The 13,182-nt window shown below is 55.0% G+C and overlaps 1 protein-coding gene across 2 annotated transcripts; it reads right to left on the bottom strand.

Moving 5' to 3' along the window:
* Positions 1-995: 995 nt before the first annotated feature.
* Positions 996-12,818, bottom strand: ACADS (acyl-CoA dehydrogenase short chain). 2 transcript variants are annotated; one of them, NM_001131952.1, is given in 10 exon segments: positions 996-1,683; positions 1,783-1,839; positions 2,062-2,157; positions 2,306-2,443; positions 2,526-2,696; positions 2,987-3,138; positions 3,509-3,620; positions 3,841-3,990; positions 9,720-9,883; positions 10,983-11,075. In NM_001131952.1, coding segments are annotated over 10 exon segments (1,239 nt in total). In that variant the 5' UTR covers positions 11,029-11,075; the 3' UTR covers positions 996-1,530.
* Positions 12,819-13,182: the final 364 nt, after the last annotated feature.

Raw genomic sequence — 13,182 nt, 5'->3', positions numbered from 1 at the left:
TCCCACTTGGGAGGCTGAGGTGGGAGGATCACTTGAGCCCAGGAGTTCAAGACCAGCCTGGGCAACAAAGCAAGACCCCATCTCTACAAAAAATTTAAAAATCAGCTGGCCATGGCAGTGTGCACCTGTAGTCCCAGTTACCTGGGAGGCTGAGACGGGAGGATCACTTGAGCCCGGGAGGTTGAAGTTTTGATGAGCTGTGGTTGTGCCACTGCACTGCTGCCTGGGTGACAGAGTGAGATTCTGTCTCTTAAAAAAAAAAAAAAAATCCACCTGCAGCAGGGGCTCAGGGTTCCTGGGCGCCCCTTTGATGACAGCTCCTAAAGTCACTGTCTCCCTCCCGCTTCCCTCCAGAGACCTCTCAGCAATGCCAGTTTGACTCTCTGCCCTGCCTGCCCGGCGGAGGGCTGTCCCCACCTCCTTTGAAATTTTTCTTTGCTCACTGTTTTCTCTTCTAGCTGCTTAGATCGACACTGGCCCAAAGGGTTAAGAGCTTGGACCTTGGCTTCAGGGGCACCTTTGCCCAGAGCCAGCCCTGCAGGCACCAGCACCAGGGCAAACCCCCGCACTGACTGGCCAGGGCCACCCCTGAGCGCGCTAGTGAGCACAATGGCTGCTTCTCAAGGTTCTGTGTTCTCCCACCTGGGGCTCGGGGCCTCCACAGCTTTGCTCCCCGACTCTGGCAATCTGGGGCCTTCCTTCCTCCTGGCTGGAGGCTGGTCCTGCCTACAGAACCCCTTCTAGCCCACTGGCCCTGCCTGGCCCACCCTCCCTGCCCAGGGGCCACTCCCTGAGGCCTGCAGGACCCAGTTCCTATTCCTGAACCGCCTCCTTGGCCAACCTGGCCTCTGCCGGAACTCAGGAACCTCCCAGGTGGCCAGGCCCCTCCCCAAGACCCCCAACACTCACAGGGTGAGTGAGACTGTCAGAGAGCAGGGCTCTGTGCAGAGACCACCATCCCTCCCCGGAGCACCCAGGAGAGGGCGACGACACAGACTGGAGGACAGGTGTGTTTATTTCCCACGATCAGTCACATAGCATGAATCACCACCCGTCTTCATCAGACTTTACGAAGGGCTGAGGGGCCTCTGGGCCAGCTCCATGGCCCAGCCCCACCACCTGCCCAACACCAGGACCCCAGGCCTCATCATTCTGACCCCAGCCCTCCTGACCTCTGACCTCAAGGAAAAGACAGACTCCACCAAGGGCCTGTCCCACTGGGTCTTCATGCCAGGGCACCAGGGCCCCCGGGAGCACAACTGAGGTGTCCCTAAGTGTCACTCAGCCCCCCCACAACCCCGCCCCCAGGAGGCCAGGGCCACTCAGATGAGGAACATGAGGCACAGTGGTGAGGAGGCAGAAAGGCCCAGAGGCGGAGCTGCCAAAGGTCAGAGGGCCTCATTCCCATGTGATCTGATCTGGGTGGCAGCACTGAGCCCATCCGGGGGCCCCAGTCTCTGAGCCAGGGTCGGGGTGGAGGCCCCCCGGCTCCTGCGCCTTCCCGCAGTCCTGGGGCAGCCCTCCATGGGCTCAGCTCCGGTAGCTCCTGAGCAGGTGCCCGGCGATCACCAGCCGCTGGATTTCGCTGGTGCCCTCATAGATCTCGGTGATGCGGGCGTCGCGGTAGTGCCGCTCTGCTGGCATCTCTGTCACGTAGCCCATGCCACCCAGGATCTGGATGGCCTGAGATGAGAACAGGGGCTCAGGAGGGAGAAGACCCCGGCGTGGGGAAAGCTGGAGAAGGGGCAGCTGGCCCCGTCAGGGCTCACCGTGGACACTCACCTGGTGGCTGATGGCGGTCGCGGCCTCCGAGGCAGCCAGCTTGGCCATGGCTGCCTCCTAAACATGGGGGTACAGTCAGAGCCTTCCCTTGAGGGGAACCCCCCACCCCCTGCTCACAGACCCTCAGCAGGGGAGGCCTGTGGAGCCTCCCCATGGGGCAGTAAACCCCAGGCCCACACCTCTGACCCATGGGGCCAAGGGGCAGAGACCCGCCCCAACCTCGCCCCGTCCCTGGGCCCACCACATTCTGGGCCATGGCTCGGGGACCCCTGTGGGCACCTTGATGAAAGGCTTCTTGTTATCCTTCAGCATGGCAGCACGCCAGGTCAGCAGCCGGGCACTCTCCAGGGCCAGGGCCATGTCTGCCAACTTGAACTGCAACAGCCCCACCCCACACCACAGGTCAGCAGCTGCCCCTCCAGGGACAGGAGGGAGGGGGAGGAGGACAGAGAGCAGTCAGGAGGCCACACTCTCCACCCGCTGTCCAGCCTCTAGGCCCAGCTCCTAAAGCTGCCACCATTACCTGGATGACCTGGAGCTTGGTGAGGGGCGCCCCGAAGGCCATGCGATTCTCAGCGTAGTTCACAGCACAATCGAGGGCAGTCTGGGCAATGCCCAGGGCCTGGGAGGCGATGCCGATGCGGCCCATATCCAGGGTTTGCTGTGGGGACGGCCCTGGTCAGTGGCCCGCCAGCCGGGGCGCAGGCCTGGCCTCAAGGTGCCACCCCCACTGCCGGGCTCACCATGGCTATCTTGAACCCCATCCCTGGCTCCCCCAGGATGCTGTCCTTGGGGATGCGACAGTCTTCAAAGATGAGGTTGGCCGTGGATGAGCCCCGGATGCCCAGCTTGTCTTCTTTCTTCCCCAACGTGAGCCCAGGCGTTGGCATGGGGACCAGGAAAGCACTGATGCCCTGAAAGGAGAGGCGGGCAGTTTTCTCAGAGCTGCCCCTCAGCCACACCCTCACACCAGCACACCCAACACCAACCCGGTCCCCTCCCCGCCTCCCTCGGAAGCTCAGGCCCTGACACCCTCTGCCGGCTTCTGGGGAAGGTGCAGACTTCAGTGGCAGCTGAGGAGGGACAGGGACAGCCCACTTGCCCCAGAGCAAAAATAGGTCCAGTCGGGCCAAGGAGAGAAGGCTCTAGAAACAGAAATGACGGCAGCCCAGGATCTGGCTGAACCCCTCTCTGGGGTGCCCACCTTGTTTTGCAGGGCTCTGTCCGTGCTGGCAAAGACCACGGCAGCCGAGGCCTCCCAGGCATTGGTGATCCAGGCTTTGGTTCCGTTCAGGACCCATGAGTCGCCTTCGGCCCGGGCGGTGGTGGACGCGGCTCCTGCATCGCTGCCGTTCCCTGCCCACACAGACCCAGGGCTCAGCACGGGCCCCACCCCACACAACCTAAGGGCACCAGCCTCAATCCCTCCACACCCCCTGCTGGTGGACACGAAACCCTATGACTCGGGCTCCAAAGATGAGGGTCCCAAAGCTCTCAGTGGCGGGCCCAGAGGGCAAAGGGGGTGTGCAGGAGCTGGCGTCTTAAACCAGGGGACCCCGAAGGCAATCTTCCTCCCAGTGCCGCGGTGGCAAGAGCGCTCACCCCACCAGCCACACGGGGAGCCTCCCTCTGGCCTCCGAAGCAGTGGGCAGTTGGCCCAGCACCTTCCTCTCCTCCCCCTCTGGGCCTGTCACCCTAAGGACAGGTGAGGGGACAGGGCAGGTACCTGGTTCGCTGAGGGCAAAGCAGCCAATTTTGTCACCACTGGTGAAAGGCGTGACCCACTTCTGCTTCTGCTCCTTGGAGCCAAACTTCAAGATGGGCCCCAGGTAGAGAGACTAGGGGGACAGCGGGGACGGTCGGAGGCCCCAGGCCCAGGCGCATCCTGCCCACCTGCGGGCTGCACCTCAGGGCCTGTTCTGTCCAGGGCCTACCCAGTAGGACCAAGGCCTATGACGTCTCCAGAGAGATCAGGGCTGGGAGCCGAGGCCAGAGCCTTCCCCGCTCACAGGAGTCTCCCTCCACCCGTGTGTCCCAGGGGCCTGGGAGGGGGCTCACATTGTTGACACTCATGATGACTCCAGTGGAGGCGCAGCCGCGGCTGATCTCCTCCATGGCGATGGCGTAGGCCAGGTAATCGAGGCCGGCACCGCCAAGCTCCTCGGGCACGTCCATGGCCAGAAGCCCGAGCCCTCCCATCTTCTTCACCTGGGCACAGAGAAGGACGGCACACCATGGGCAGCTGCCGGGGGCGAGCCCACCCTCCCCAAGCCCAAACCCTCCTGCCCCCAAGGCAGCGCCTGCAGAAACTCAGGCCATGTGACCCCAGCCACCCACAAGGGATCCCCAAGTCCAGACGCTGAAGACCCAGTCCCACTGAGGTCTGTACGACGGCACTTCTCATTCAAGCTGTCCTGCCCCCGCCTCCACGCCCACTCCCCGCTCCGTCCACAGCCACGGCAGTGAGCAGGCAGAAGGCACAGGATGCTTTCAGGGAACTCAGAGGTAAGGAGCAGGACAGTGTGAGCCACACTGATCTTCGTCCAGCCCCCTCTGCACATCCACACACACACACCCTCCCCACCACAGGGCCTCTGCACATGCCGCCTCCTATCCATCAGCTGGTTATCGCCCCTCCTCTCCTTCTGATCGCAGCTCAGGCCTCGCTGCTTTGGGCTGCCATCCCCAGCCTCGCTGAGTCAAATCATTCAGTCCCTCTCCTGCAGCACCTCTGCGGCTGGAATTTCTCAGGGATGAACGTGCTTCTCTGGATTAAGGTCTTTTGCCTTCACCACGAGGGCAGAGACTGTGTGCTCTTGCTCACTGCTACATGCCCAAGGCCAGTGAGAGAATGAATGAAGGATAAGAGCTTGGGACTCTTAATTCTGGGTAATAATCATATTAAGAGTGGGCCAGGAGCAGTGATCACACCCGTAATCCCAGCACTTTGGGAGGCCAAGTGAGGGGATTGCTTGAGGCCAGGAGTTCGAGACCAGTCTGGGCAACATAGCAAGACCCCATCTCTACCAAAAACAAAATAATAATAATAGTATTATTACTCTCAGGTGAGTGATATGGGAAATGTGGACCACAGAATCTACCTGACTTCAAAAAGGAACAAGTAAAACCACTTACCTCTGGGAGAGCAGGGACAGGGACGGGGACGGGGCCAGGGACAGGGAAAGGGACAGGGACGGGGACAGGGATGGGGACAGGGAAGGGAACCGTTGCTTTTCATGAGCACTTTTATACAATCTCATTCCTGGAATCATGTTATTTTATTTTATTTTTGTGACAGAGTCTCACTCTGTTGCCCAGGCTGGAGTGCAGTAGTGCAGTCTCGGCTCACTGCAACCTCTTTCTCCCAGGTTCAAGCAATTCTCTGCCTCAGCCTCCCGAGTAGCTGAGATTACAGGTGCCCACAACCAAGCCCAGCTAATTTTTGTATTTTTAGTAGAGACAGGTTTTCCCCATCTTGGCCAGGCTGGTCTTGAACTCCTGACCTCATGATCCACCCACCTCGGCCTCCCAAAGTGCTGGGATTACAGGCGTGAGCCACCACACCTGGCCTCAACCATGTTCTTATACTACCGTGACTTACATAAACTAATAAGAATGTTTGCTAATATGTTCTTGTTTTTCTATACTCCTGTGAATATAAAAGTTTTAGCTTCCCCGTCCCCAAAACAGTACTCACCTCAAAAGACTGTTCTGAGGCCTGACTGAGATAATATACATGAAACGTAGAGCCCAGCACCTGGCCCAGGCTGAGTTACTGTTGAACAGCATTTATCATCAAGTGGCTGCCAAGTTTTCTTTTTTTTTTTTAGGACTGCACACAGTGGCTCACACCTGTCATCGCAGCACTTTGTTTTTTGTTCTTTTTTCTTTTTCTTTTTTTTGAGATGGAGTCTCGCTTTGTCGCCCAGGCTGGAGTGCAGTGGCGCAGTCTTGGCTCACTGCAACCTCCACCTCCTGGGTTCAAGTGATTCTCCTGCCTCAGCCTCCCGAGTAGCTGGGATTACAGGCGCCTGCCACCACACCTGGCTAATTTTTATATTTTTGGTAGAGACCGGGTTTCACCACATTAGCCAGGCTGTTCTCGAACTCCTGACCTCAGGTGATGTGCCTGCCTCAGCCTCCCAAAGAATCTCAGCACTTTGGAAGGCCAAAATTGGTGGATCATTTGAAGCCAGGAGTGCTGTGCTGCAGTCAAGGGCAGAGAAGCTGGGAAGGAGACGGCCAGTGTGAGGAAGGCAGCATGACAGCAACCGCCCAAGATGTCCCCATCCTAATCCCAGGCCCCACGAGTATGTTCCCTTTCGTGGCAATAGGGACTCTGCACACTTAAGTAAAGCGTCTGGAGATGTGAGGGTTATTCTGGGTGATCAGAGTCACCCAGTGTCATCACAGGGTCTTTGTAAGACAAAGACAGACACAGACTCAGAGAAGGAGAGGTGACGACGGAAGCAGAGGCAGGAACTCTGGAGGGAAGGAATGCAGGCGGCCTCTAGAACTGGGAAAGACAGGAGCGGATTTCCCCAGAGCCTCCCGAGGGAACTCAGTCCTGCCGATGCCTTGATTTAGCCCTGTGGGACCCACACTGGATTCCTGACTTGGGTTGAGTAACTGGTGAACGGCATTTATCGAGTGGCTGCCATGGTTTTGTTTTTTCCTTTTTTTTTTTTTTTTTGGTAGAGATGGGGTCTTGCTATGTTGCCCAGGCTGGTCTTGAACTGTCAGAGAATATATCTGTATTGCTTCAAGCCACAGGGTTTGTGGTCATTTGTTACAGCAGCAATAGGAAACTCATTCACAGTGACAAATGGGAACTCAGAGCTACCAGGGAGGTGTCATTTTGAGAATTACTAAAAAGAAGATCGTTCTGTGGCCGCCACACACCTGGGGAGGGGGGGGTCCTGCTCAGAATAGGCACCATTTCAGCAGGCAGGAACCAACTGGGGAAGGGGAAGTCCAAGGAGAGAGTGCTTTTCACTAGGAAGAGGACCTGGAGACGCAGACCTGCGGCAGCACACACGTGGCCTCTGAACAGAACACTTTTCTAGCCCACACTTCAGAGTACTTTGCCAGGCGCAGTGGCTCACGCTTGTATTCCCAGTACTTTGGTAGCTGAGGCGGGTGGATCACCTAAGGTCAGGAGTTCGAGACCAGCCTGGCCAACATGGTAAAACCCCATCTCTACTAAAAATACAAAAAATTAGCTGGGCATGGTGGTGGATGCCTATAATCCCAGCTACTTGGGAGGCTGAGGCAGAGGAATCACTCGAACCTGGGAGGCGGACATTGCAGTGAGCTGAGATTGCACCACTGCACTCCAGCCTGGGCGACAGAGGGAGACGCTATCTCAAAAAAAAAAAAAAAAAAAAAAAAAAAAGGCTGAGTGCGGTGGCTTACACCTGCTGTAATCCCAGCACTTTGGGAGGCCAAGGCGGGCAGATCACCTGAGGTCAGGAGTTCGAGACCAGCCTGGCCAACATGGTAAAACCCCGTCTCTACTAAAAATACAAAAATTAGCCAGGCGTGGTGGTGGGTGCCTGTAATCCCAGCTACTCGGGAGGCTGAGGCAGGAGAATCGTTTGTACCCAGGAGGCAGAGGTTGCAATGAGCCGAGATCGTGCCACTGTACTCCAGCCTGGGCAAGAGAGTGAGACTCCGCCTCAAAAAAAAAAAAAAAAACAAAAAAACTATTTTATTAAGGAACGCCTCTGCTGCTGGACAATACTCTACCAAGTGCTAGAAATACGCAGGTCTCCAGCTACTCAGGAGGAGGATGAGGCAGCAGAATCACTTGAGCCCAGGCATTCAAATCCAGCCTGACCAACATGATGATACCCCTGTTTCTAAAAGAAAATTTTTTAATTAAAAAAATTTTAAAAAGAGGGTGTGGTAGCTCAAGCCTGTAATCTCAGCACTTTGGGAGACGGAGGTAGGAGGATCATCTGAGTCCGGGTGTTTGAGACCAGCTTCATCAACATGGCGAGACTCCCATCTCCACAAAAAATTAATAAAAATAAAAATAAATGAGCCAGGCATGGTGGTGCACACCTGTGGTCCCAGCTACTGCAGGAGGTGAGGCATGAGGATCGCTTGAGCCCTGAGCCTGGGAGGTCAAGGCTGCAGTGAGCCGTGTTTGTGTCACTGCACTCCAGCCTGGGCGACAGTGAGACCCTGTCTCAAAAAAACAAAAATAAATATGCAGGTGTCCAAGACTCACTGTCAGGCCTGGGCATGAACCTCACCGAAAGCCTTTTTCTCTAGCTTACCAATGAAACAGAATGAGGCTAAACTAGCTCAAGCCGCCTCACCCTCCAAGCACCTTCAGATCTCCCCAGACATGGAGACATACCCTCCTTTTCACCCCGGAACTTGTTGGTATAAAACCTTGGAAGAAATGGCGCATGAGCCAGTCGCTCCATAACTCCATCTCATCCCCAGAAACACAGTGGGAACCCAAATTCCCAGGAAGAGAGTAAAAGGATGAAACTCTCCTAGGTGCGTTCAGTTTCTCATACTCACCTAAAATGCTTGGTCACATGTCCCGACAGGTAGCAGAATGAGGATGACCCCATATTCCTCTTACAGATGAGGGAATTCACACAGAAAGGGTACGTGGCGTCAGTGGCCAGGTCTAGGCCACCAGGAGGCAAGACAGAACCCCAGCCTCCTCCTCTCTACACAGCGCCGCCTCCCTCTGGCTAATGCGACACTTCTCAATGAGCTAGAATCAAAAGTTGTAGGAATTCACAATTCCCACACCCAAAGGACCTCACTAGCGTATACCATCGCCCTCAATTTTCCCCCAGCTCCTGTCCTCCCTCCTTTCTCACCATCAGCATTTTCTTTTACAGCATCTACCGGCTGGGCGCGGTGGCTCATGCCTATAATCCCAGCACTTTGGGAGGCCCAGGCGGGCAGATTGCCTAAGGTCAGGAGTTTGGGACCAGCCTGGCCAACATGGAGAAACCCCATCTCTACCAAAAGTACAAAAACTAGCTGGGCGTGGTGGTGCCCGCCTGTAATCCCAGCTACTGGGGACTGAGGCAGGAGAATCGCTTGAACCCAGGAGGCAGACGGGTGCAGTGAGCTGAGATTGCGCCACTGCCCTCCAGCCTGGGCAACAGAGCGAGAGTCCATTCCAAAAAAAAATAAGTAAATAAAAAAGAAAATAGGTCAAGCAGGCTGCTGCTGATGAGCTCCATGACCTTGGGTATGTTATTTAACTTGTTCACAAGTCTGAGTCCATGGGGTATATAATAATACTACCTTTGGCCGGGCGTGGTGTCTCACACCTGTAATCCCAGTACTTTGGGAGGCCGAGGTGGGCAGATCACCTGAATTCAGGAGTTTGAGACCAGCCTGGCCAACATGGTGAAACCCCGTCTTTACTAAAAATGCAGAATTAGCGGGGCATAGCAGTGCACGCCTATAATCCCAGCTACTTGGGAGGCTGAGGCAGGAGAATCACTTGAACTCGGGAGGTGGCAGCTGCAGTGAGGCGAGGTCACACCATTGCACTCCAGCCTAAGCCACAGAGTGAAACTCCATCTCAAAAAAATAAATACATAGGAACAGTACCTTCACCTCACAGGACCATTGTGAGGAACAGATGAGATAACCCATCTCAAGAACAGTGCCTAGTGCATGCCAAGCACCCTAAAGGCACTATTTAGAATGAGCACAGTGGCTGGCACAGTAAGCAACTGACCATCCACCACATATTACTGTTGTCCCAGAAGTTAAGTCCTGGCTACTGGCCACAGGCTGGATAAGGGAAACTTCCAGAGCATTTTCTGGGTTCCAGGCCCTGCTTTGGGGTTCCTCTACCAGAGTCCGAGTGCCGCTGACAGTCACTGCCACCATTCATCCAGGAGCAGAGGGCAGACCACCATCGTGGGCTGCTGAGGTTGCACTCTCACCTGAGCCGCTGGGAAGAGATGTTCCTTATCCACCTGGGCTGCAATGGGAAACAACTCCTTCTCGGCAAAGTCCCGGCATGTCTGGAGCAACATCTGGTGTGTCTCGGGCAGTTCCACAGACTGGTAGATAGTGTGTAACTGCCGCCAGGCCCTAGGACGGAGAGCTGCCGGCAAGGGCAGAAGTGAGTGGAAAGAGGAGGCAGGAGGTCTCCAAGAATCCTAGTGACCCACTAACTCACCAGGGAGGCTTTTGCCCTCCAAGGGACATCTAGCAATGTCTGGAGCCAGTTTTAGTTGTCACAACTAGAGCAGGGGAATGCTATTGGTACCCAGTGGATAGGGGTCCAGGATCCCTGCTGAACATCCTACAAGGTAGAGGGCAGCCCCCACAACAAAGAACTGTCAGCCCAAAATGTCCATGGCTGCCACTGAAAACCCCATACTAACTGAATGCTTAGTATACTCACTAGACATTTCCATACACGACATCCTTCAGTCCTCAGTATAATACCAACAGTAATAAGACCTCAGCTTTGTGACCTTAGGCAAGGGTTTTAAACGTCACTGAGCCTCCGTTTCTATAACAAGTGGAGGAGAATAGTATTCCACTCCTGGGAGTGCTAAAGAAAGACTAACTAGCGCTTAACACAGTTCTCAGTAGCGTTCCCCTTGTAATTCAGGCCAGGCAAAGGAAGCCGTGGCTATATATGTCACGGCTGCTACAACTGGAGACACGGAAGATGGGAAAGGTACTGTATTAACCAGCAAGAACGAGCATTTGTGGAGCACCTGTTACACGCCAGGCACGAAGTGCTTTACATACCCTGTGATTTAATGCTCCCAACAACTCTGATTTTCTCTGTGGACATTTTACACATGGGCTAACCGAGGCTGAGGAGGGGCTGTCTTGCCCAAGGTCACAGATGCGGGTCTGGTTCAATCCCAGGCCTGGCTCCGGAAGAAGGGCGCACCCTGAACCTCTAGTGAGGGTGAAATGAAGGGAGGGAGATATGGATGCAGCCCTGGGAACTGGGCTGGCGGCTGGGGTCAATCGGGGGGTAGGGGTCTGCGCAGGAACCAGGGACGCCTGAAGGGCCAGTCTGGGTCGGCGCGAGGAGCAGCAGAACTGGGGCAAAGGCCGTGAGCGCTCCCGGAGGGTGGCTCCGCCTGCCAGCGGCTCGGACAGAGCCGGCCGCCAGGACCACCGCCCGCTGGGCCAGGCGCGGGCCGCAGCCCCGCCGTGCGGATCCCCAGCGCACTCACCTCTGCGGACAGGGCCCGAGGCCCGGGCGAGCAGCGCGGCGGCCATGGGCGACAGACACAGCCCCAGGCTTCGCTACCTACCGCAGCGAGCGCGCTGTTCCGGAGGGCTGGGGGGCGGGACCCGGAGCAGAGGCCACGCCCGTAGGGCCTCGGGGGCGGGGCCGAGGCGCGCCCGCGGCCAGGGGGCGGGGCCTCCAGTGGTCCCTCCCAAGGCGATGAACCGACGCTCGACTGCGCGCGCTGTCGGTCAGCTGGCTGTTGGTGCCCACATTCGTTAATCAAAATGCTAACAAGAGAAAGCTAAGGATAGAGCTTCGCAGAAAAGCCAGAGAGGTCTTTTTAAAGCATAAATAAGATAGCGATCTTCGGGTTAAAACTTTGTTGGCTTTGTCGGCGGGCCCATCCCTCCTAAAATCCAATTCTATGGCTTAAAAAGCCAAGACCTGCCTTGTCTATCAGGGCCCATGCCCACCGTTCCCTGGTTATTGTTGCTCAGCTTTACGAGGCGGCTCTTCTCTAAAACCCTTAGCTGGTTCCTGACTCGGGGCCTCTGTGATCACTGTTCCTTTTGTCTGGAATGCCCCCTCTTCGTTCAGGTCTCATGGATGCCTGCCCTGACCACACCAGGCCGTTTCTCCCCCACTGGCTCTCTATCTTTCGTTCTGTTTATTCAAGGCACTTTGCATCTGAAATTATCTGCTTCCCCTACTCGCTCCGAGAAGCTCAAGGACCTGTCTTGTGTTGGTGCTCAATATTTAGGCCCCTGGAGTTGGGCTGCAAGGAAAGCTTTCTTCTCCCCAGAGGCTGTGAAGGTGGGTGGAGCTGCTACCCCCACGTTCCACTTCAGTACTGTCTGTCTCATTCCCGACTGAGGCAGAACCCAGCCACATATTTGACCCCTAGCATCCTCATCAGGACACCTTTGCCCCGCCCAAGAAACTATGCTGATTTTACTTGTCCCATAAGGGTCTTCTCTCGTGCAAGTGTGATTCTGACTCCCATAGCCTCCTGGGCACCACCCACGCCCTCCCAGGCACCCACACATCCCTCCAACTGCCTTTCTTTCCCAACACTCAGCCAGGCAGGCATCTGTTCCAGCACTGACCTATTTGCCAAAAATTCTGTCTCTTCCTCTTGGAGGAAAGTGGAAACCTCGGTCACTACTTCCTAGAGGAAAGCCAATCAAAAGATGCAGCAAAGTCCTTAATGTGTTACCTTTCTTTTTAAATAATGCATTTAAAAGAACGCCTCTGAATTCTCAGTACTTCAAAGTCAAATGAATGGCTCCCATTGGCAAATGCTCTAAGGGCTTCCTCACCTTTCAGTCATCCCACCAGGGCACCAGCCCTGGGTGGAAGAAACGATGAAGAAGCAGGAGAAAAGGGAGAAATAAGTGAGTTGTGTTTGTGAGCAAAGGCGAATAATAATTGCTTCAGGTGCCACAGAGCATCTAAACCAGACTCTAATTTTTTGTGACTGTAAATATGAACGTGAAATTTCATTTTAAAAGTATCCAAGTTTTCCAATAGAGACAGAATCTGATAGTGGTTGCAAGAGGCAAAGGTGGGGGAAGGCACCTGGCTGCAAACACAAGGAACTCAGGAACTTTCTGAGTGGGTATGATGGAAATGTCCTGTATCATGATTGTGATGGGTAATAAAAGCATTCATTTGTCAAAATGCATCAATACTCTTAAGTGAGGTAAATTTTACTGTAGTTAAAGTATTCCTTAATAAGCCTACCTTTACGGCCAGGCACAGTGGCTCACACCTGTAATCCCAGAACTTTGGGAGGCCGAGGTGGGTTGATCACCTGAGGTCAGTTCACGACCAGGCTGGCCAACATGGGGAAACCCTGTCTCTACCAAAAATACAGAATTAGCCGGGCGTGGTGGCATGCACCTGTAATCCCAGCTACTTGGGAGGCAGAGGCAGGAGAATCACCTAAACCCGGGAGGCGAAGAGTGCAGTGAGCCACCATCATGCCATCACATTCCAGCCTGGGCAAAAAGAGCGAAACTCCATCTCAAAAAAAAAAAAAAAGCCTACCTTTAAAACGTGCATGTAAGCTTTCAATTTACAAAGCCACTCACCCTGGGAAAATACAAAGCAAAAATATTAAGCCTAAAGTCCAGTACAATTCCTCAATCACCCTAGAAGCCAGCTATACTCTAGTTAAACTACTTACAGAAGGGCTACAT

Source organism: Pongo abelii, chromosome 10 (genome assembly GCF_028885655.2).
Source record: "Pongo abelii isolate AG06213 chromosome 10, NHGRI_mPonAbe1-v2.0_pri, whole genome shotgun sequence".
Classification (NCBI taxonomy): domain Eukaryota; kingdom Metazoa; phylum Chordata; class Mammalia; order Primates; family Hominidae; genus Pongo; species Pongo abelii.
The sequence above is the reverse complement of the archived record's forward strand: the minus strand, read 5'-3'. Positions and strand labels throughout refer to the sequence as shown.

Bases quoted from the DNA above. Each gene is read 5' to 3' on its own strand.
- ACADS (XM_054526350.1), bottom strand. From the start codon at position 11,028: ATGGCCGCCGCGCTGCTCGCCCGGGCCTCGGGCCCTGTCCGCAGAG. The intron at 2,928-3,508 runs GTACCTGCCCTG...TTCTGTTTCTAG, and splicing joins CTTTGCCCTCAGCGAACCAG to AGCCTTCTCTCCTTGGCCCG. The intron at 2,444-2,525 runs GTGAGCCCGGCA...CCGTCCCCACAG, and splicing joins TGGGGTTCAAGATAGCCATG to CAAACCCTGGATATGGGCCG.